At 38.6% G+C, this 25,919-nt stretch overlaps 1 protein-coding gene across 2 annotated transcripts in view; it reads right to left on the bottom strand.

Moving 5' to 3' along the window:
* The window catches only part of KCNH5 (potassium voltage-gated channel subfamily H member 5), a 194,736-nt gene that overhangs the window by 113,280 nt on the left and 55,537 nt on the right, over positions 1-25,919 (bottom strand). For both annotated transcript variants that reach the window (XM_075843740.1, XM_075843739.1), the window contains exons 6-9: positions 19,168-19,203; positions 12,650-12,765; positions 6,467-6,859; positions 1,002-1,431 (exon numbers count right to left, since the gene is read on the bottom strand). In XM_075843740.1, coding sequence (XP_075699855.1) covers positions 1,002-1,431; positions 6,467-6,859; positions 12,650-12,765; positions 19,168-19,203 — 975 coding nt within the window. The remainder of the gene's footprint in view (positions 1-1,001; positions 1,432-6,466; positions 6,860-12,649; positions 12,766-19,167; positions 19,204-25,919) is intronic.

The raw sequence follows: 25,919 nt of genomic DNA on the forward strand, positions 1-25,919 counted from the left end.
GTGCCTGTGTTCGAGGCATCCTATTGGTCTAAAGCCTCCACAATAGCCGCCCCGTTCTCTCTTAGATTATGTCTCAAAGCGAGCACGATTTTATTTTCATTCACGTTATTCCTTAGTGCCATTATCACTGTAGATACCATCTTTGCGGGGCGCGCGAGCACTGAGGGATAATATGAAAGAAAAGAAAACGGGGCGATGAAACACCCCATAGGTAGCGAAACGCGCGTCTGGGTGTTTCCTCGGATCCGAGACTACCAGCATGTTCACCATAGGTAAACCACTTAAATATTGATATTTATTGCTATTGTGCTATTATTATTATGCAATAATCCTATGGTGCAACCTGAGAGACCATATTCTAGATACTTGGTCTCTGGTGTAAACAATTAACTTTGTTATTGGTCTTTTTCAATTAACTAAAAACCTGATTATATCATGGTGGAGTCTCTAGTCCGAGGTTGTTTTTTATTATATGTTTTTTAACCATTGTATGTAATTGTGGGAGAGGGGTTATTCCCGTAACGGGACAATAAAGATTTGTATTTTTTGATATTGAGAAATACTTTTGTGTCATTTTTGTTTGGAAATTTTTTGGTCTTTTGTGCACTCTATTCTTGCCCAGTTTTAGATAACACATCTGATGCATGCTAGATCTGTATGATATTGCAAGTCCACAAAAATATTATATGCCAATTTTTAAAAAGTATCTTTTTTCGTTATTTATCCCTTAATTTTATTTATATACATTGCACAAGAGCTACACTCAGTTAAGTTATCTACACGCACACACATATCTGTCAAACAAAATCCATGTTGCCAGACTCCAGGCCAGCAATAGTGACAATCATAGCTACCATGCCCATTACCTAAATTAAATAAATATATATATATATATATACACACACACACACACACACACACACACACACACACACACACACACACACACACACACACACACACAAGTGTTTTATAATAAAAGGAAGTAATAATTTACTTACAGCCAACCATCATCATTGCAACAGAAAATATCTTCTCTCCATCAGTTGTTGGAGCAATGTTTCCAAATCCAATAGTTGTAAGGCTTGTCATGGTAAAGTAGAGAGATGATATGTACAATGAGTACTTACTGGGTCCCCCTTCCCATTGCCCTGTACCAGAGGCATTATATCGATAAGGACTGCCAATACTTATTCCCAATTGGTAAAGCCAGCTGTCATTCTTGGTTGTGTTGTTTGCTTCATCGATAACTTCATAGTCCCCGATGCTATACCAAATACAGGCTAGCCAATGGGCAACAAGTCCAAATACGCAAACCAAGAGAACCAGTACTGCAGCACCATATTCCAGATAATGGTCCAATTTCCTGGCCACACGGCCCAATCTCAGGAGCCGTACCACCTTCAGAGAGCTGAAGAGGCTGCTGATGCCCTGAAAAATACAATAAGAACATTGGTAAACTTAAAGTCAGTGGTATTCCCATACTGTAGTATGCTAAAATATATAATTAAGTATTTTGTCTCCTGCATATATTCCATTGCCCTGCACAGATAATTCAATGCCACTCAAACGTCTTTGGCATATAGAAGTAAAAAATGGAAGCATTTAGTACTGCACTTCAGTAGTCCTAGTAATATAATACTAAAAGTTAGAAGGTGCCACAAATTGCCACTATATCACCAAACCATGGCAGAGAACCTGTAGCTCAGTGTCACCACAAGATCCAGTGATGTCACTATATTGAACAATATGCCACAATTACCATTTGTGAATCCAAATCTACTCTAAACACAACTCATTCTGGCCGGAGCACTTCTGATACTTCTACTGTTATTTTAGTTACAAAGCCAAAATAGTTTTTCCTAGTTGGCATCAACTTTAACTAAATATGTCTATCTGTTAGAAAGTGACCTTAATCCTATATAACTTTGAGAATACAGTATTATACTATATTATAAGGAATTCTAACAAAATCAATTAAAATCCCAATATATTTGCAATGGTTATTGGCTCTCAAAATGTTAGATGTTGAACGTCTTATCTAGACAACCTCATTTTCGAGTGAAGTTGCCTTAATGATTAGCGGATCAGGGAATACACAGCACAGTTGCTCCATTGTAGTATTACATGTTGTAACGTCCGTGGTCGCTGACCACAAACTCCTTCCATCCAGTCGACACCCTTCTCTCCAGAGATGTCTGCACATACAGCCGTCCTGTTCCACAGTGACCACTAGGGTGCGCTCACGAGCTCAGACCAGAATAAAGAAGCCAGAGCGCACGCATGTGGGAGATTGAGCTTATTGCTCCCAGAGCACCCTGGGCTATAAGAAGGTCCCAGGTAGTGGGATGCTGATTCCTAATAGGGAATATGGAATTGGGCTGCCCAAATGGGTCAAGATATTTAAACTATAAAATCACATTGTAGACATAGACTAACTAGAATACAATAAACCAAATGTGTTATTTCTTTATGGATTTTATCATGTTACTTTGATCTCTTTGATTTTTTGCATTTAACATTATACATGCCTTTTGATCTTTTTGACATTTTGATCTTTTATAAATTGATTTTATCATGTTACTGTATATTATATGCTGAATTTTTACAATATTTTTTTTTTTTACTCTACTTTGAGTAACAGAATAAGTAAATCCAAAAATGATAGAATTTAACTGACCTAAGAACAATAATGACCACAGGTCAATACAGTACATAGACCTGTCTGCTGTGATTCTTGGTACATTTACACTGTGGTATTCAAGGACAAAAAAAATCCTAACTGCATTCTTGGCGTGACATTTTCCACAATTAAAGCAAACATTTCTCACTAGAAACATTGCATTAGATTGAACATTTATTTGGAATCATACAAAAGTACAATCTTGTGTGTAGGAAGTAATTGGCCTGGAACAAAGAGAAATATTACCTGCGGTGTGATTGCTTGTTTCTATCTAGCCGTCATGGAAACATAGGTGAAAATTAGCATGTAATAAGTTAACAACGGTCAAGTTGTTTTAGAATAATTTATGTGATGTCCACAAAAGGAATATTAGACACATATTTAAATAAAAGTAACTTGGTAAAGTGGCTTGGGCGAAATGGATATGGGATAACGTGAAGAAATTGTTCAGCACCATGGACAGTGCACAATACAAGCTGGTAGAATGATTCACAGGGTTGTATGAAATTAGAAAAACATGGCTGCTTCCCTACAGAAACAGCGCCGGTCTAGTCTATGGGCTGTTTTTGGTATTGCAGTTCTCTGCAATACCAGACCCAGCCTATGGACAAGAGTGGCGCTGTTTTTGGAAGAAAACAGCAATGTTTTTTGTAATCTCACACAACCGCTTGGCAATGTTTTTGCAAATAGCTTATCATGACTGGTTACTGAATATATAGTCCTCTACAGGACATGACGGCCCACATTTATGATGCAGTTTTTGCCAGGTTTTGGTGTAAAGTGTACCAAAAAAAGTTGAATATGGTGACATGCGACAATTGTGCAGTAAAATGTGCGACTTTTTTCATCAGTCCACAATTTGAAAAGTGATGAGAAAAGTAGACTTGGCCTCCAAGAAGGTCGTTTAGGCCACATTAATTTAAAAAAATTGGTAAAAATAAAAAAGTTCAAATGATTGTGTATATCTACACCTGCTCAAGCATAGATTTTATTTTCTATCTATCAGTCATTTCAAAATGGGCAAAACATTTTAATAGGTGTGCACCTTTAAATAAATTTGGCGCAAATCACTGTAACCCCCTTCTTACTTAAAATGCGTAAGATACGCCAGTCTTAGTAGATGTGGGCCACTGTGTACCAATTTGGATTCCTTTCAGTAGTACCCTTAGAATTGACAATTGTTGAGTTCTAACGCACATGCCAGAGATTAATCTACCCAATTTTCTCAATTTATCAAGTATTACCCACTGTTACATTTCAGATGCTGTTTTTTAGGCAAAATACTGAGCAATTGCTCATCTGAACTGTGCAATGTTCAGCGCAAAACTCTTTTTGCAGAAAGGATCTTTTGACCATAAACTGACCACATGGTGTCTTAGGGTGCACAAGTGTTTGATTAGTTGGCAGCGCCACCAGCTTTAAAAAGGAGCATTACACAATTCTCACTTGATTCAATAGGCTGTCAATGAAATTTTGGGTCCTACATAGAGGGAGAGAGACACTCTTTGTAGGCACTCTCCCTTCTGGCAAATAGATGAGGCTCCTGAAAGATTCCCAAACAGGGCACTTAACAATGGATTACCTAAACCTGACAAGTTTGCTTAATAAGATCACAATAAACCCCCAAGACAATCCCCAGATGACAACAACTGAATCTGTTTAGTTTATCGTGTAATTTTTTTCCTCATTATTTAGTACATAAAACCACGTATCTTCCATTTCTTCATTCCTGCATCCAGATCTGACAGACCTCAAGTGCAGTGTAATAAGGGATGTCTCTTCGTACATTAATAGGCAGGCTGATATCCCCAAGCATTATTAACATAAACTCTTTTTGGGCACTGTGTTTCGTTTACTATAACTAATTTTCCACATTGGCAAGCCCAATTTTTCCACTCGATAAAGGACCTTTCCCAGCCAATGCCAACCCTTCAAGAAAAGTGTCATTGTGAATCAGTTTTCATAAAATACAGTATAATACAATATCAATTCTTATGGGGCTGTAAGTTCGGTCCAATAGAACCCCAGGCGGTCCTATAATCATACCCATAATACAGACAGTTAAAAATGAGTACAATACACTTATCATAATGATGCCTAAAATGAAGAATATTGACAATGAACAAATATTCTGTGCCCTATGTTGACCAACACATTAAAGCGAGTGATCAATTATCAATACCAAAATGGTTCCCTAAATCCCCTTCTGGGCTCACATAATACTTGGATTTACCAATGTAAAAATAACTTGCAGTTTGCTATTTTTGGAACCAATTATTTCCTATAATGCAACCCTACAACCTAATTCTAGTTAAAGTCTCAAAAACACTGCAGCTGGAAAAACATATAATCGACAATCTAGGTAATAATGTAAAAATATCAGATTTTAATACAGATGTAATGTTCTACGGCTTCATTATACTGTTATCGCAACAATAAGACAAGCTGACTTTTTCAATTCCCTGGATACCAATAAAAGCCTTTATCTTAGCCAGTGTCACACTGAAGTGGGTCATCAAGTGACAGCTCCGGAGTTGTGTGTACAAGATAGCTCTGACCTACAGCACAGATGCCAAGTGTTTACTTTTTGACTATATCCTCCTAAACTCCAGTGTTCTCATTGTAAATTGCCTCCAATTAATGTGTGTTTATCTCCAGCAAGGATTCGGAAATGGCTGACCAATACTGAACGAGTATATTAACTTAGAGTAATTCTGTCACTATCGGCACTAAAGTAATAACAATTTCCAAATACAAAGAACAAATATAAATTAATGGAGGTGACAAAGCATTAGCTGAACATTCCCTGGATGGTGATATTTTACTGCATTGCTATGTTGTTTTTAGTGTTTAAGACAATGTTATGCTTTCTGTTTATATTTTTTCATAATATGCTACAGTGGTCTTAAAAGAATTGAATAATTAGAAAATTGCATTTTAATAAATAATAACCTTGAAATATTCTAGGTTTCACACTGGTCACTAGTGCAAGCAGAAGCTTCCTGTTTTCTGCAGCTCACTTGTCAGCTTTGCTTACCTGTGCTAAGACACTTTGTTATATAGACTGGGACAGCATGAGCAGAGTCATCTCATTATCATTAGAGGGTAGGTGATATAATGAGAGCTTTATTGTACTTCTGGTGGTCTAGATAACACAGAATACTAAGGGACCATTCACATGAACGTGAATAACGTCCGTGTGCTGCGCATGGAAATCACGCGCAGTACACAGACCCATTGATTTCAATGGGGCCGTTCACACATGCGAGAGTCCGCTGTGTGAAACTCACTGAAGTCAATGGGTGCATGAAAACCATGCACAGCACACAAATGCACATCTGTGTGCGATGCACTATTTGCGCATCAATTAGATTGAAAAATAAAAAAAGATGTGCTTTGCGAGTGCGTTAATAACGCGTGCCACTCGCAGAGCACACTGATGCATAACGCAACACATATGGACCAGATTCACGCGCCTTTTTCATGCGTGTGAATCTGATACACTCGTGTGAATGTAGCCTTATGCTATACATTATACACATAGATAAGGCACTATAAGCATTCCCGCTTTACCTGGTTTCTAGGGGAGGGGGCTGAATTCCATTACTTCATGGAGGCTATAATAGTCTATTTATATACATGTTCATACACTCCTATTCATTGCAGCTGTCATAAAGTGCACTCACCCTGCTGTACTGTCTATAAAAACAACACAGGAATGAAGTGGCGCCTCCAATATGGCCTCCCTGAGGAAAACGTTTAAAAATAAAAACATGCACTTACCTCATCCACATTTTCAAAGGCATTGATGATATCATATGGTAAGCAAGACAGTAAGTCAATGACGAACCATGTTTTCAAGTAGTTCATTCTTATAAGTTTGGGATCTGAAATAACTTCTCCTCCGGGTCCAACAAAAGTTGTATGAAAGTTCAAAACAATATCAACAAGGAAAATAACATCCACCACACTGTCCAGCACCAGCCAGGCAATGTTGTTCTGTTTTGTCTTGAAGGAGACATTATAAGGAACCATGATTGCAGTGTAGAAGGTTAGTATTAGGATCACCCAATCCCAGGTGGTCTTGAAAGCACAATAGTGCAATATAATGTGTGGTGGCGTTTTTGGTGCTTCTTGTTTGTATTGAGGAAGGATATCTGATCCCAGCTGTAGAACCTGCATGAGATAAGACGTTAAAATATATTTCCATACAAGTCATATAAAGTCATTATAATACAACAGGAAAATATTATTAAACTCTACAACATTTTAGTTGCCATCAGCCCTCAATTATACCTAGTCTCTTACAGTACAGTTCCTTAAAGGGATGAAAAACCTACAAATAAATGAAACAGGGAGGGGTACTAAGTGATTACTCAAACGACAAAACTTTCTGTAAGCCCCTGAAACAAATGGTCTGTCAAAAATGTTGCCAAAAAGACAGAAGGTCCATTTACTTCTAGCGCTCAACCATCTTTTGCTGTGAACTAGCTAAGTGGGGAAGGCTTTCGTTGTCAGTCTACATTTAAAGACATAGCAGTGAAGCAGAAGTCCCATCGCTTTCCCCAAATATGCTGTTTAAGGCTCTGTTCACAGTAGCATTATTTGCTTTCCATCAGGGGTTCTGGTATTTTTGATGGTAAGGGTGGCGTAACCCTCAGTGCTTTTCTTGCTGCCAAAATTACCAGAGTCCCATCAGAAAAGTAACACACCTCATTATAAGATCTGTACAGTCAAAATGGAATCGCCATAGTTGTCATGTTTTCATTATTAACCATGTAAGGGTCTTAATTGTACCAGCTATGTAAGGGGTGAAACAGAAGCATATGGAGTAGGATATCAAGACAAGTGTTGCAACTTTAGTGTCCCTATCAAGAGGTGTTCAAGAAGAACTAGAGCCAGCCATAGATATGTGACGTATCAAACACTATTCTGCTCAGCAAAGTTGACAACTCAGTAAACTTCATAAAGATCTGAGACTGAGATTATTTCTAATCTCTTTTTCCTTATTTGTGGAAACTCTCATAAAAAGAAAATACAATCCTGCCACTGTTCTAGATTGTTGAAGATTAGATGTTTTATCAAATGCCAGTGAACCCGTTTTCTATTATTGAACATCAAGACTTGTTTATATGGATTATTCAGAGTGATGAAAACCACACATTGTTCATGCAGTAAAGCTTGATGTTTCCGTTCTTTGATGTAGGTCTAAAATAAGACCAAACAGACCTGTGTATGTGTGTAATGGTAAAGAGTTACATACAAAATTAATGTCATGTACAAACTATATGTCTTTGTTCTATCTATCTATCTCATATCTATCTATCTATCTTTCTATCTATCTATCTATCTATCTATCTATCTATCTATCTATCTATCTATCTATCTATCTATCTATCTATCTATCCATCTATCTATCTACTTCATATCTATCTATCTATCTATCTATCTATCTATCTATCTATCTATCTATCTATCTATATATCTATCTATCTCATATCTATCTATCTATCTATCTATCTATCTATCTATCTATCTATCTATCTATCTATCTATCTATCTATCTATCTATCTATCTATCTCATATCTATCTATCTATCTATCTATCTATCTATCTATCTATCTATCTATCTATCTATCTATCTATCTATCTATCTATCTATCTATCTATCTATCTATCTATCTATCTATCTATCTATCTATCTCATATATATTCAATTATCAAACTATGTCATCTAACATCCACTAGTTCTAGTATCACATGTCTATGTATCTTTCTATCTATCTGGCTATCTGCTTGAGAAAGGCCCATGCTGGGGCTGAAACGTCGCACTTTTTATGGGTGAATAAAAACACTTTTTTTCACTTGACATCAATGGTGTGGAGTGCTGCCTATCCTTTGAATACATATATGTTTGGAATTGGAGGTCACGGTCCCGAGGCTTGCACACACGTATCTCCATTAAGGATTTTTTCCTTCTTTGTGCTGCTCTACTTTGTATTTTCTATCCGGCTATTTAGCAGCACAGGCAGCTTATGGGTGCAGGCCCTGGGAAACAGACCCTCATCCCGTTTGTATAACCAAAGAAATAGGCAGCACTCTGTAGTTCAAGTGAAAAAATAAAAGGGGTACTTTATTACACTCGGTGCACCGTTTCAGCTCCTTGCTGTGGCTTGATAAACGCTCCAGAGCAAGGAGCTGAAACGTTGCACCGAGGGTAATAAAGTACCCCTTTTATTTTTTCACTTGAACTATGGAGTGCTGCCTATTTCTTTGTTTTTTAAATATATATATATATTTATTCTCTAGCCATCTGTCAAAGATTTCAGCTCTCATTATAATGTATCAAACACTAAGATTTAGCTTCAGGTCTCCACCTGGCAATTAAGCAGTTTGTGTATACATTCTCTCTTGCCCTCATTCATCACTATCTCCTATCTAATTATTTCATTCGTATCACTGATTAGCCTTCTCTCTGTCTATTTGTGTGTCACATCATTCTCTCTGCCCACATATATTTTTACATCCCGTCTCTATTTATAAATCAAAAAATGTTCTAATGTCTATATACATGGGGGTGAGATAGCATTAGTTTTGTGGAATATACATCAACCTTCTCCTGGAATTTTGTCTCAAGAGGCAGTTGCCCCCTCAAATACACACGCCTACAGGAATCTCAATGTAGCTACGCCAGGGAATGGCTGTATTTCAGAACATCAAACAACTTTCTATTTTAGGGTCTGTTTATCTAGAGAAATAAAATCAACAAATATATGGATTTGGGTTGCGCGGTAACACTTACGGATGGAGATGTGAACGTTTCTGACTGGATAATAGACACCCTTGTCTTCAAGTAAAAAGAGCTACTTTTATCTTACATTTTGATTAGGTTCCAAAGGCTAACAACATTCAGTGAATTATTAATTGGGGCAATCTAAGGATCTCATCAGAGCATGAATCATGCAGTACAGGACAGTCCACGTCCTATTACACACTATGCGCTAGGTAGACTGCAAGCGTAACCTTACCCCAGGGGGGATTAATTACAGATGTGCAAAGAAAAGGATGTCATATCAATCTACAAAACGCATTGAATTTTGAGAAAGTGCTATATTATCTGATATACCCTTTTACTAGTGCATTAAACTGTTACAAAACTGTTGCCAGGACTGCTAAGGTTAAATTTACAAAACAACCTGAAAAATATTTTGACAGCTGAAAGCGGCAAAAAAAAAAAACAACAAAAATGAGGTATCTATCCTTAGTCTTATTATGTAAACTAGAGCATTTCCACTTCAGAAAGAAGCTAATTTTAGAAAGGCAATCAAAAATTATTGTTATTTTAATTAGGCATAGGCGTGCAATAAAGAACCTTTGTACTATTGTGAGCTAGTTTGATTAGCAACCTCTCATAATATATAGAAAAAATATATAATGCATTAATTGCTCTGCAATTATAGTTAGGTTTAAAGGACCACGGAGTAGTATCACAGAGTGGGAACTCTTCATAAAACATGACCTTTATTAAGATTAAAATACTCTGGGTAATTCTTTTGAATGCAAATACCCCTGACACAACCAGGGTTGAATCAAATAAACAACACACAATAATCACCTGCAGTATACAGAAAATGATATCTAGATGGTGTGGTACTATACACCACCTATGGACAAACTCCAGAGATACAAAAATTTCTAGCACACACAATTAGTATAATTTCTAAGCACCAAATATTGCATAAAATAATCACAACACTGACACTTCATAACCATCCCAACAGGTTTCCCCAACCTAGTTGGTTCATCAGGGGACAATACTGGACAATTTGTGTGTAGTTGGAGACCTATAATGGTATAGATAAATATATAACAAATATTTGCTTGTATCGGCACATTTGTGCCGGATTATAACTTACGACTCCTGAGAGCAAGGCCTGATTCACACGAACATGTTAAACGCCCGTGGGACAGCTGTTGAAACAGCGGCCGTCCCACGGACCTATGTTATTCAATGTGGCCGTTCACACAGCCGTTGCTTCAACGGACCGTGTGAAGGGTTCATGGGAAAATAGGACATGTCCGTTCTTTTCACGCATCACGCATCCTTCCATAGACTCTCAACTATGGGGGATGTGAGACATCGCCTCCCACAGCGATGAGCACGGATGCACCTCGGACGTGAAAAACTGCAGTTTTTCACATCTGAGATGCGCAACGCTCGTGTGAATCAGGCCTTAAGATGACAATTGTTTGAGGAAGGAACAGGTGGATAAAGATGATCCATTATACAAAAAATGCTGGTTTGTAGAAGCTGTAGATGGAGGCTTGGCATTCCACATGGTCTGTGATAACTTCCTGGGGACAAACCTTCTACAAACCAGCATTTTTTGTAAAATGGATCTCTGTCCACCTGTTCCTTCCAATTGTCATCTTTACTACCAGGAGCACCGATCAACCAGACAGCTCGTTGATCGGCGCTGGGATGCTCCTTTCACAAGTACAATCGCCCGTCCCCATATATTTCTATCATGTCGGCCGCACATCTCCCTGTGCTGCCGACAATGATAATATTTTTGGCTGCATAAACGATACAATCAGTGATGAATGAGCATTTGCTCGTTTATCGGCTGATCGTTGCCCTGTTTACACAGGTCAATGATCGGAAACGAGTGTAATAGGGCCTTAGGAAGAAATAACTACCACATGTCCTATTGCCGTTCCATAGTATATTAATTATTTACTCTTTTATTAGTTTTGTGTAAGTAAATATAAAAGACTGCAACGTCATTAACTGAGAGGAACAAAATGAACACTATGAAGACGACCCATATTTTGAATGTGTGAATATTTAATTGCTTTGATGCTTTAGAAATCGGTAAATTATGGAAACAAAGTCCATTTGTAAATGCTTCACTGTTTACAGAGGATCTACTGTATCTGAGTATCCGTGGAGGCAGTTGACCTACTTAAGCGCTTGCATTTCTCTAATTAATATGTAATTAAGTAGTGAACTTTGTAAAGAGTTTCATTAAGTACTTGGCCTGTCAATGGCCTTAAAAAACTAAGGGTCCTATTACGATATGGGCCGTGAAACCGAGTTCCGATCAATGAGACCGTTCGTTGATCAGCGCTCGCTTGCTCCTTTCACAAGCAATGATTTATGGGGACAAGCGATCATTACTATAATAATTTTCCCCCATATTTTCAATCATGTCGGCAGCAATCTCTCGGTTTACACAGGGAGATGTTCTGCTGACAAAGATAATATTTAATATAGCATAAACGATCCGATCAACCGATGAACACTCGTTTCTCTATTTTTGACTCGTGTAATAGGGCCTTTAATGTCTTCACTCTATGGGATCTCCCCAAATCATGAACTGTTGGGTGGGACTTGAGGACTTATGTTCAGAAACACTGTTCTGGGGGACTTGTATACTATACCCAGGAACATACATGGGCCACTGACGACACAGTTCAGAATTGGAGACGGAAGCTTTCCATATTAACCAATGGGGGAAAAAAACCTCTGTATGCTACCATATGAAATTGGAGGAATATAAAGGTACTTTATGAGCATATAAACTTCTCTGTTCAACTCAGAACTAGTACAGAGCCATAATATGCCTGTGTGCATGAGACCTATGAGTAATGTCCTTACACGCTGTCTGCAACAACAAGTCTACCGCCATTGATCAAACACCAAGAGTACGGTAATTATTATTACAGCTTCGAGGATTTGCAATTTCCCTTCTATTCATGATTTCAGTAAGATTTACTACTAACCTTTCATACACACCTATTACCTGCTGGTCAGCAGATCTCACTACAAAAAGAAGACCCTAAAGTTGGTAACCTTGTTTGCGTTTTTTAACATACAGAATAAAGGGACTTCTACATGCTATACTTTTGTTGAATATGAAAACAATAAAGCAATAGTAGAGAAGGAATAAATAATTTCTTACTTCCGCTAATCTGGAATGTTTGTGGACGACTTCTGCTTTGTTCATAGGAGTCAACTGCTGCAAAACACTGCGGCTGTTCGTCAATGCGCGAGTTAAGCGGGCAAATTTTGTCCATCCTTTAGAGAAAAAATAAAAATAATGGCAAAAGTGAATTTGGAATATCTTTAAACATTTGTAAAAAGCAATTACTGTATGATTATTTACTTTAGTCATTCTTGGTACAAGGTCTACTCAATGGTTTAATAATTTTATTTTGTTTTTAATTAAAATTTAACTAATAATATTTCCAAAAATTCTTTCCGAATTTGTTGAGATTTTTGACTACACTAATAATAGAAATGGGCATCTTCAGAGTTTATGTTGACGTAATGATTTGAGATGCAATTAGGATGTTTTGGGAAATTTTAGGGTAATGCTGGCCTCATTTTCTGGATTGATAAGACCTACCAAAACTTTGACTTGGCTGGGTGACATGCAAATCCAACTTTTTTTTCACTGTCTTTCTGTGGTTCATATATATATATATATATATATATATATATATATATATATATTAAAAAAACTCCAGTATGATTGAATTAAATTCCGTACAAATTAAAGGGAAGACACTGGATAAGGATGGGACAAAATAAGTTACCTTCTTGAGCTATTAGTCCAAAAAGTCAATCTTAAATTATAAAGTCAATATTTGAGAATAGATTTATAGTATGAGATCAAAAATTATAGTAGTCACACATATAATGCATTTAGTTGTTGTGGGCTTATGTTCTGATAAACCATAAGACAACATTGCATGTAACATTGCTTGTAAGATGAAATAAGATCTTGCTCCTTAAAAGCATACCTCTCAACCATCCTGGATTCAGTGGGACAGTCCCGAATTCCGGGCGGTGACCCGCTGTCCCAGGTGGCCGGTGGTATGTACTGGTGTCAACTTTATCTGCGTCCTCAGGACGCAGATACAGTTGAATTCAATGCTGAAGCAAGGAACCATCAGCTCCCTGTTTAAGCATTCAACTATGCAGTCTCCACTATGGACAGTGGCGTCAGGGGCTTCTCCTGAAGTGGAATCACTGGCCACAGCATGGCCGATGCTCTGGCTGAGAATACTGCTGTTCGTGGGAGCCACAATGGCGCTAGCTACATGGGCACTGTGTGTGGCACTGTGTACATTGGTCACTGTGGCACTATGTTGGCACTGGCACTTTATATCTGGGCACTGGCACATTATATGTGGGCACTATGGCACTTTATATGTGGGCACCATCTATTTGGGTACTATCTACAGTGGGCACTGTGGCACTATCTACAGAGGCATTGCAGTACTATGGGGCATTATACTGTATGGTGGCAGCTAAGGGGGCATTATACTGTATGGGGCATCTATGGGGTCATTATGCTGTATGGGGGAATTTGTGTGGGCATTAAACTGTATGGGGGTATCTGTGTGGGCATTATACTGTATAAGGGCATCTGTGTTGGCTTTACACTGTATGGGTGCATCTATTGGGCCATTACACTGTATGGGGCAGCTATGTGGCATTATAGTGTGTGGGAGGCATATGGGGTATTATACAGTGTGGGGCAGCTATAGTGACATTATGCTTTGGGGGTTCTGTGGGGGCATTATACTGTGGGTGCATGATACTGTGGGCTGAACCGGGTGTGTATGGACGGGGTTAAAAGGAATTTGCCGCTACGCGCTGCCTCGGTTGTCCCTTTCTGTGATACTTGAAATTTGGGAGGTATGCTTACAAGGGTTGTCCCCTTTGGACAATCCATTTTTGCTAAAATGGTTTCCCAACAGCAGCAAGTGTTCAATTTCCTGTAGATCCTTGAGGACATGGCTCGAATGAGACGCTCTTCGTTGCCATTGCCTACTCTGGATTATAAATAAGTATTTTGAACCTATGTACTATCTAAAAATTCTATAATTCTTCGCTACAACCTACCTACCTAAATGCATACATTGTTGTGAATGGTAACATTTGTGTTTTTACATTTTCTCCTAAAAAACTTCAGTTTGAACTTATTTATCAAATATATGAGGTCAGTAAACGTTTTCTTAGTACTCGTGGACCCCGTCTGTTTATATTTTTTCCTTCCTTATTTCCATATTTGTAGGCAAGGGCATATATACCATGAAGGGAGACGACCCATCCCCTTTGCTACTGGGTGGTCTGAACATGTGCAGGACCGACCTCTTTAGGAACTGCATTTTTATCAAGCAAGGAGGAGGATAATTGACCCAAGGGTCATGAAAAGGATGTTGAGGGGGAAATAAACACCAAGCCCCTTTGTTTTGGGTGGCAAATCTTTGAACCATAATGGGAAACCCCTTTTGATCTTTGCTATGAGGCCTCCCTTCTTTTTTATAGGTCACTTATAGTAAGTGAACCAAATTTTCATAAGGTAATAAGGTAAAGATGGGTTAGACTGCAAAAATACACTAGTATGAACAGCTACCAATCCTCCATGCAATCATCCGACTCCAAAAACCGCTGCCCCTTCCACAAAGGTGGTCAAAACCGGAATAATCTACCTCATTGGATCTTCATGTCCAAGATTAGCGCCCATCTTTAATTTTACAGAGGCGATGTAATGTGGTGGAACCATAATGATTGTTGCTCTTTCCCTACAAGAAGCCAGTTGTCATCAATGCCTACTCATACACTCCATTGTTTGCTAAGACAGCTTTATAGTACTAAACGCTTCTCCATTGGAGGGGACCTCCTCTCTCTTAGCTAAACATATAAACATATTCCTTAAAAAAGTTTGATCCAAAGGTGTGACCCACAGGTGTCTTCCACTGAAACACCATTACAAAATAGTAATAATTTTGCCCCACCAAAAACAAAAAAAAAATTCTGGACACAAAAGACCACACATATATGGGAGCATTCTACTTGGTCTAATATCTTAATGTGATCAGTGACCATATAACTGTAAAATTCAAAGAGTTCACACCATAGCCACAGTAATAGAATAAAGTGCCTTAAATGACCTGTACTGCAAAATACTTCATAGGATTTATAACTAACATCTGCCTGGGATTCAAGCTTACACAGGCTTAATTCTGCAAAGGTTAAACGTTTGCTTGTATTTTAGGTCAAAGAAGAAACTCTAGAAATAGATTTGTTTTCGCTACTTCATTTATTTGCATTAAATAGCTATAAACCAATCCATGTAAATAACCAAGTGGTAATTTGTGCTATTTATTGCAGTGTTTTGGCTCAATAATTTGTCTGCTACTTCAGAAACGTAGATATTTTGCCAGTATAACAGCTTGTATTGCTAATGATCTTCCTTAAGAAAATAAATAAAACCTGAAATATTTTAGATTCATTGGCAACAGATGAGCAAATTATTAGAAAATATTGAAGTAGCCCCAAGAGGTTTACCATTTGCTTGATGTAAATTTATTGAGAAGGCCATACAAGTACTTAAAGCAGAGCCAATGAATGGGCATTTCCCTCTCAAGACCATCCTCTATTAGTCAGAACTGCCCCTAACATGCTCCTACAGCAGGGGTGGGGAACCTTTTATTTGCCATTGGCCATTTGGATAGTTATAACATCATTCGCGAGCCGTACAAAATCATCAGCTTAAAAATTAGCCTTCTATGTTTGGTCAAACATTAACTCACCCCTAATATGATGGCTGGAACTGCTTCTCTTTGGTGAGGCCTGTCTGAGTAGACCACGGCTCGTGGCAAATGCATTGAGGTCCTAACTCTACATGAGGCCTTAGCTAAATTTCTACATTTTAAGAGCAAGAGGAGGACGGACAGAGTCAAGTAGTGTCATTCTCTACTAGTGAATGAGGCGGCGACTGTCCGAGTTAGGTCGGTGCGTGTCGGACCAGGAGTGGACCAGTCTAGTCACATGACCTCACTTCACTGAGGCTCATGAAAACACCCCAGTGGAAGCCACATTGTGGCGATACGCGTGGGGCATTCAGACCCCTTCTCCCCTCTTTGCATTAATGCAGTGTAGTTGCGCATTGTACAAATGGTTTGATACAACATTCTTTTTACTTATATTCATGGGTTAGCTATGTAAGCTGAGGGGTTTTAGGTGGACTTGTGGGGGCTTTTTATTTGGCCGCTTATCAGGGTGGCAACCCCCAAGAGATTAGGTCTTGCATGTTGTTGATATTTTAAATGTTTTTAAAAATGTCTATGCAGTGCATTTACTTCAAATAAAATATATTTTTGTGGAATACAGAGTGACTTTAAAGTTTTTTACCTTATACATACCCGTTTGTGTTTTGTTTTGCATTAGTGAAGTTTTTCAGGGTATGTGGCAAAATAAGATTCTTATCTGAAAAATGGCGGCATAGATGCTTATCTTTGGAACAAGTTGAAACTTCCCTCCATTACCATAGTAAATATTTTGAAATAAAACTTTCAAAGGTGGACTAAAGCTTTAGGCCTCCTTCACATTGAAGGCTCCGTTATGGCCTTCATCGCAGATTCAGCCGAAACTACTAGAAACAATAGCGCGGCATGCCGCGCTATTGGTTCTGATAAAACCACTGACACCCTGATGAAAAGTAGTGGTAATGGGTTCCGTCGGCCGCTGGTGTTCGTGGTGCAATGGAACTGTTGCTTCCGGTATTCCCTTGTTCTGCTCCTCTGACAGAGCAGAATAACAGAATGTACAGGTGTGAACAAGGCCTTAGATGAAAATATCAAGATTACATGAATTCTACTTTTATCTAATTAAGATTATAGATGTAATTGAGTGCTCGTACAATATACATATTCTCTGTACCTGCTTTATAACAGACATCTGGGACTCATGACCCTAAATAAAGCAGTAAATTAGGGAAAATCGGTAGGAAGAAGATGTAACCATGAACTGATCCTGGCTTTAAAGATCAGGGCCAGCACTGTATGCACCTAAATTATCAAGAAATAGCAAAGGGAGGAAACCTCCAGCTCACCAGCTTGTTGCGTCTCCTGACTCGCTGCTCGGATCCCCGCTACGGCTGGCGGTATGTGATAGGAGAAACAGTAGAAATGATCCAGCGCTAAGTCCAATTGTAAATTAAAAAGGAATCGATGTTCCCATCTTTATTGGGGTAGTATGAATAAAATAGGAGGGAGACGCAGTCCCAAGAGAAAAAATACGAGCGGGCAACTGTGTGCTGGCCTACGCGTTTCGAGCAGCTCCTGTGCTCTTAATCATGGCAAAGAAATGTGTTTGCCATGATTAAGAGCACAGGAGCTGCTCGAAACGCGTAGGCCAGCACACAGTTGCCCGCTCGTATTTTTTCTCTTGGGACTGCGTCTCCCTCCTATTTTATTCATACTACCCCAATAAAGATGGGAACATCGATTCCTTTTTAATTTACAATTGGACTTAGCGCTGGATCATTTCTACTGTTTCTCCCACCTAAATTATCATTCGTGTTGCAAATGATTCAACTTACACTCTGTGATGTAACCAAATATAACTTTCACATGTAGCTATTTCTAGATTCTATCCCATAGCAGTTAATTCATGTAACATTGGAGGCAATCATAGAATATTATGAGATACGTGCAAAAGATAAATGCATGAAATGGAGCATGGACAAACTTTGGTGCATATAGTATTTATTAGCTAGTATATCTACAAAAAAATTTAATGACAAAGAAAATTGTAATAAAATGCAGCCGTAACATGCACATCCAGCAAATAACTGTTCCTTCCTTCAACGTATCTGTCAAAGTTAGATATGTTGTGTATACTAATAAATACTTAGTTGGCTAATGACTCAAGCATGCGGTTATATTATGAATTTGGGATCCATAATATTGCTTAAATAGCCAGCTATGGGCCAATACTCTACCGTCTACATTGCATGCCTAAGTAGATGTTTTTCTTTTTAGAATCATTGCCTTTAGGGAAGGATACAGTGCATCATGGAAGCACCATACAGCGGCAACCAGAGTGTTTATGGGTCCGTAATATAGACCCATATGGACTCTGGGTGCCGCTGTATGGCTTCACCATGTGCATGAGCCCATATGATAACTGAAAAGTCACAAAACTAATGAAATGTTCCATCTTACAATGTAAGCAATAGACTACATATCATATGAGGACACCAACAGCCATGTGTGAAAGGGGAAAATCTACATGCAGACATATAAATATGGCACCATATTTTACACCACTTTTCTCCAAAGTGGTGGCCGATGTTATCAATGACCCCTATTGTTTCTTTGTAGGAATAAAGCAGAAAATTAGCAAACCAATGACAATACATTACATCCACACCCACATTCAGATTTAGTTGTCTAATAGATTATTCTGATAGCGCTCTATATACATTTTGGATACAAGTCTAGATTCTAGACTATTTCTTAACATTTTCAGAACCCATTTTTTTTAAAAAAAGAATGATATCACAAGTATTTCTGGGTAGGGGAGGTTCACAACACCACACACGCAGGGAATTTAACCTCTATCAGAAATGTGGAGCTACTAAAAGGACTACAAACTACAATAGCAGCTACTGGGACTTACTTTGTGTGTTTTTTAGCTGAGTTGATCCAAGGTGAGCTGTACGAAAAAGAATTCCCATTTTGTTTTTCCTTTTTTTTTTACTTGTTCAGAAAAAAAATAAACAGTCACAGAAATGAACATACAATTAATGTAATAGTCTAGCGTCACGGACACTGTTCTCAGAAAACAAACAGTCTTAACAATGGAGATGGTGAAGCGCTCGAGCAAGCAGCCACTTAGTTATTATTTCTGAAATCCCAGGTGAAAGGTCAACACTAAATAACACTGAGTAAAACCTACATTACTTTCAAAAGATTGGCTTAGGTCACAATGTTCTTTTACAGTTTTTCACAATGATCTCTACTTAGAAACCAGGACAGCGTTTGGATGTTTGCGTCGGCTTCATAGATTTTTAATGGTGTAACAGCAAGTATGGTTGACCGCCGCTCCATTTAAACATCTCCTCACCGGTGAAGTGTGGTGAGGAGGCACACCACCACCAGAATCACCATTTTAGTGATCGTGGGGGTCCCAGCAGTAGACCCTTGGTGATTCTATATTTATCACCTATCCGGTGGATGAATGTTCTTAGTGGAAAAGCTCCTTGAAAGATTTTCCAAAGAGAAAATAAAAGTGCTAATTATTGATTTTGTGAAACGAATGAAATCCCCCTCACAATAGTAAGGAAATCCTCAATACGTGACCTATTCGGGCTCCTCAAGAACCAGATTGGGGAACACTAGAATAAGACAACCATATTGAGAAGAGTCCTCAGAACTAAAGACAAATACCCTGTATGTTAAGTACGTTGTAAGTTCCCCCCTGGTAACAGGCGCGAGCATGAAACATTATGAGAGCAGTAGTAATTTCTCTATATGCACACAGGGGATTGAGGGAGAACTCCTCTAGTGTGGATGGAAAACCTGCCCAAGTTGGAGGAACTTTAAAAACTGTGTCCAGCCTTGGAGCTTCATAGTTGTAAATATGTTAAGTAAGAAACGATCTGATTGTCCAATCTGCCAAATTGTGGTAATATCTCTAAGGGTCCTCTTATACGACCCAACGTGGGCAGTGTAAATGAGCACCGACCAAAAAGACAGCTCGTTATTCGGCGCTCATTTGCTCCTTTCACAAGGAGCTAGTATGGGGACAAGCGCTCGTTACTACGATCGTTCTTCCCCATACATTTCTATCATGTTTAAACAGGGAGATGTGCTGCCGACAATGATAATATTTTTGGCTGCATAAAACGATACCATCAGCCAATGAATGAGCGTTTACTCGTTCATCGGCTGATCATTTCCCTGTTTACACAGACCAATGATCGGAAATGAGCATTCTGTGAACGCTTGTTTGCTCGATAATTGGTCCGTGTAAAAGGGCCCTAATGGTCCATGATAAAAATTTGTCCCCTATTGCAGTGAGACTTTTTGATAATGATATAAACATTGTCAAAACAACAGTAGGGAGATGGGATCTAAGTTGGGAGGGGGGTCGCTTTTTTGTCTTTTACTACAGTAGATGTGCTGAAAATATTATATTTTGTGAAAATAGTGTAAGAACCAGTGGAAACAAACAGTGTATTAGTAGATATTTACTGTGGTTCACATAAGAATGGCTGCTATATGCTTAAAAGTATTTTTACAGTTTAATAGGGATGAGCCGGAATATCAGACACAGCCCATGTACTAGAAAAACGCTATTTATTGGGGGAAAAAAGCAGACATTTTTCCAATACCGGACAACCCCTTAAGGATACGGAGGTACATAATTCTAAGGATATATACTTAATATTTTGTCTAGACTTTAATCATATATGACAGGCCCTTGTGAACACATAATGACTCTCTTTATGTATATCCTCATTTCAAAAGCATTCCCAAGTTGGAGTGCAATTGGTCGCTTTTAGTTAGTGGGACTTGATGGTCTGACGAAGGCTGAAATCACATCTCTATGAATTCTGCCATCTGTATCCTCCATCTGTGATGTTAAATATGAATTAAAAGAGTATTTCAGCCAGGGAATATCACTAGGATGTGCCATCATTTGCTGATCCATGGATGTCCAACAGCTAAGACCCCCACCGTCACTTGCCCTGGCTGGAATACTATTTAAACATAAAAAAAATACATGAGAGAAAAAAATTAAAGAAACAATATAACAATTTATTTTTCAAGATTAGGAAGCAAACAATCTAGCAGAACAGGAATATGTCTCCTCCTGGGTTTCATTTCTCGGAATAGAATAAGTTCTACTTGCCTGTTCCCCCAATGCAGCAACTTAAAGTCGAATGAGCATATTATTGATCTTCGTTGTACAGATTTGTAATGCAGCATGCTTTACCCCCGTACACCTCCAATTTTATACTGAATCCATAAAAATAACAATTTGTGGCATCTTCCATTGCCTATTGTATTATAAAAAAATTCTCCCCGGAACCATCATAGTCAGAACACAGAGCTGTATGGAGGCACCATAATATGGACCTGTAGAACTCTGTATGTCTATAAAAACTATCTAGGTCTTTGCTCAAACGTCTTGAGTTACATGCACTAGCACTGGAGGCGTAAAAAGTGGGGGAAGATTAATGGATGCCTCCTAGGACACGTATAAGAGAATGTTCTCATTTTTCAGCATTTGGATTGTGTTGAGTTACAACAAAAACGAGAAGGGTATCATGGTATTATTTGGGTATCTTTAGTGATACTTCAAGGGATTTCTATATGTTAAGGTAAATTCAGCTAAACAAAAAAACATATTAACAACTTTATCTATGTAATTTAGATTGTTTTATGCTAGACCATTGAAGTTCACATTATACTACAGGCATACAGTATACGTATTATAATTTACTATATTATCTTTTAAGAATATTCCTCCCTTAGTAGATATTTGCGCACATCCCGCTTGGCGCTTCAATCGGAGACCTGATTTTCCATTGTGCTATGTCATCATGGTATAAAACCATTAGCACGAACCGCTCAAACCCAGAGGATGTCAAGCAAATATAATGAGTAAAAAGAGAACAAAGATACCAGCCGCCTTTCCATTATTTTATTCTACAGCTTCTTGCCATGTGCCTCATGAGATCAACCCCAAGCTGATCTACAAGACAGTGGCACAATGTGCACTCAGCATAATGCTGACTCTATGTAAATGTCAGCAAAATATACTCGTTTTCTACTCTCTAAGTTGAACTAATGTATGGCTTTCAGAAGATAGCATTTACATTTGGAGCCAATGGGGCTGTATAGATAATCATTAGATATGACGTTGTTATTGGGAAATAAACATAATTGATCCCTGCTCATTTACAACTGGTATTATATACTTTTCAGTGTTTAGCAACTTTTTAAGAAAACAAATGTAACACATTTGTACAACTGCATTAAATGAGCATTAAAGGGTTTGTATAAGATTCCAGTAAATTAGGCTAAGTTGCAATACCTAAAATGGCCTGTGAACAAGAGTGGTGCTGCTTGTGGAGTAAAAAAGTTAGACACTTTCTTTATAACCTCATGCAACCAAAAGAACTTATTAAAAGGGTTGTTTCTTCAAGACAATCCCGTCCATATGGCCTATTAGGCATAGAGAGGATTTCAGTGCTCAGGACTCATCTCTATAAGCCAGAGCAGCGAGCAAAAAAGTAAGAGCAGCTCTCACTCTTGCCGATCTAGGCCTGACCATGTATTACAGGGTCTACCATTTTATACAGTATGTGATACTACATTTCCCCAACAGCTGAGTACTGGGGGTTTCAGGAGCCGGACCAACGTCGATCAGCTGATCTGCGGGGGCGGCTGTTTTCTGAGAAGGGGTAGTCTTCATGAGACAATCCCTTTAATGTGTAGTTTATAACAAAATCTGCTAATATCATTCACACATATTGTATGTGCTAGAGATTCTCAGAACTGGAGACAGAGTAGTGAGTATTAGGGCAGACATTAATGTAAACTTTTTGCCAAAATCGAAATCTTACTTAAGTACTGAACATCGGTATATAAGTGATAGCACTCTGAAATCAGCGTGCCTGTCATTTCTTTATGCTGCCTCCAGACAGGGCAGAATAAAGAATTGAACGTTGTGCTTTAATGTCACAGTGATGGAGCCGGAGAAGGAGCCTCCCTTTATATTGCCCCTATAGTTCCATCCAAACCTGAAGTGCTCTCCTAAAGATAACATATTGTACGACTGCAGAGGAAGGAGTCAAAGCCTTTATTTGGGTTACAGGGACAAATTCATTAATAACGGGCAAAGCAAACTCCGCAAAATGAGATTTTAATTTGTGATTAGGACAATTAAACGTTTGCATGTAAGCAGTAGGTTTTTTTATTGGGTTCCTGATGTGCAATATATATTCCGGCTTTACTCTTGTTCTTCCATTGATTATTGCATTCCAGATCATTACATGTTATTATCTTACACGGTTTTTACAAGCAGTTCTTTATAACCAGCACAGCATCAAATTTTAACTAGGTCCCTCTATTAGAGCTGTAAGCCTTCACTAAGTCTATTTTTATTAATTTCCGTTGTAAGCAAACAGGTGAATACAATAACAATAAGAAACAAATTACTGAGCCTTGGCCCAATGCTTCTTAAAGTTATCAATTATTTATAGCATCTCAGATATTTTTATCGCAGCATTCGCTTTTTAGAAGCATGGTCTTTGTTAGAGATTTTGGGAGAGAGGCCACAGAATCACTCGATTGTCTCATGACGACAACTCCTATCCATATGTCCTATTCAAGTATATGGACATCATTCTAAAAGGGGGCTCTCCACTTGGGACCCCCACTATGAGCCAGAACAGAGAGGCACTTTGTAAGAGCAGCTTCTTCTCCGGTGGGCCAATCTCATCCATGCGTTGCATGGACGACCATTCATGTCACTATCCGCTATATAATGCTACATTGCCTGATCAGAAACGGTTTCCCCCAGGAATAATTGCGGATCACTTGGATTTGATGAGACCACCCCTTTAAAGGTGCAGTTTGTCTTGGTTTACCCACTAAAATTTCCTCTTCAGTAGGACCAACATCCAGATATTACCCCCTCAAATAAATGGTCAAAAAATGTTTTACCATAAACACCCAACACTTTCCCAACATGACATATTGTGTTATAGTCTAGAGGTCTGTTCAAAGCTATTTGTCATCTATTCTATAGTGTAAGACCGCCAAAAACCTTTGTTGTGCCTCCATGTGTCATCAGGATTCACAGATCCGCAACAACAACAAAAATATTTTGCTAGTTTAGTAAAGCCACAAATCCGGATCATAAAATGACTTGTCCTGAGTGTTTGCGGTCCGAATTCACGGCCCCAGCACGGATCAATGAAAACCACGGTTGTGGCCATAGAACTGAATGCCATAGAGCCATATAAATAAATTGCGAATTCAAAAGCACGGTCGTGTGCATGAGGCCCAAGAGAAGGCAAATAACTACAAAAATTATGTGGCTGATTCATCCTTTGTCCCTTTCTCTGCAGTTGAATAAAAAATGGGTTTCTGCCAATAGAGTCATTGGAAAACCTGTCTTTCCATCCATCATTTTAGCACTGAAATTAAAAGGAAGACAAATGGAAAAATTGATGTCATCCTTGACATCCATTGTTTCAATCTATTGAATCCATCATCTCTCTGACTTGAACATTGATGGATGTTAAAAAAAAAATATAAAATAAAAATAATGGTTTTATAGATGAGATTTATGACAACAGGATCTCAAGGAACACAACCCAGAGGTTTCATTATTTATGGGGAGAGATCCAACTAAATATTACTCAATAACAGGCCTTCAGTAATCTACACATGAAGTCTATGAGACATGTAGGCTGTCCTGGTTCTTGTCTAGTTTCCTGGCCTTGGTACTCTGCTTTCTTGGGTAGTTCCTCGCATTGTATGTTCGTACCTACCTGTAATTGATCTAGCGTGTTTGACAACTTGTGTTGCCTTAAGCCTGTATACTACCTCTTCTCCATTATTCCCCCAGCCTGCCTGACTAGGAGGGTATGTTCACACGGCTTATTTTCAGCCCTTTTTACGGGCCGTAAACGGCTGAAAAAAGGCTGAAAAATCGGAAGCAGAACGACTCCAAACATCTGCCTAACGATTTCAATAGGAAGCACGGCGTTCTGTTCCGACGGGCCGTTTTTCTACTCAGCCGTTTTGAAAAACGGCCGCGTAAAAAAACAGCCTTGAAAAAGTGCATGTCCCTTCTTGAGCCATTTTTGGAGCCGTTTTTCATTGACTCCATAGAAAAATGGCCGTAAAAAACGCTGCGAAAAATGCAAATGGCTTAAAAAACATCTGAAAGTCAGGAGCTGTTCCGTATTTTCAGACGTTTTTGATTTTGTGTGTGCACATAACCTAAGATTACTTATCCATTAGTCCGCTGCCAGCTATGACACACGACTACTGGATTAATCTGCCTATTCACTGCCAGCTGCAGAAGGGTGAGCAAAATAAGGTTAAAAAAACCCATAAACCTCCATTTTGAGAATATCAAGTAAAATTACTATCTCACAATATGAGGCCTTATTCACACAAGCGTTGAATACGTCCGTGTGATGGCCTTTAAAACAACCGTCATACGGACGCATGTTTTTCAATGGGGCCGTTCACGTGGCCGTTGTTTCAACATACCGTGTGAAGAGTTTGTTGAAAAATAGAACCTGTCCTATTATCTTCCGTTTTCACAGATCCCTCCATAGGCTCAAGTCTATGGGGATCTGTCAAAACGGGACCCACACGAGGGAACCTCTGACATGAAAA

Source organism: Rhinoderma darwinii, chromosome 12, assembly GCF_050947455.1.
Source record: "Rhinoderma darwinii isolate aRhiDar2 chromosome 12, aRhiDar2.hap1, whole genome shotgun sequence".
In the NCBI taxonomy this organism is placed as follows: Eukaryota; Metazoa; Chordata; class Amphibia; order Anura; family Rhinodermatidae; genus Rhinoderma; species Rhinoderma darwinii.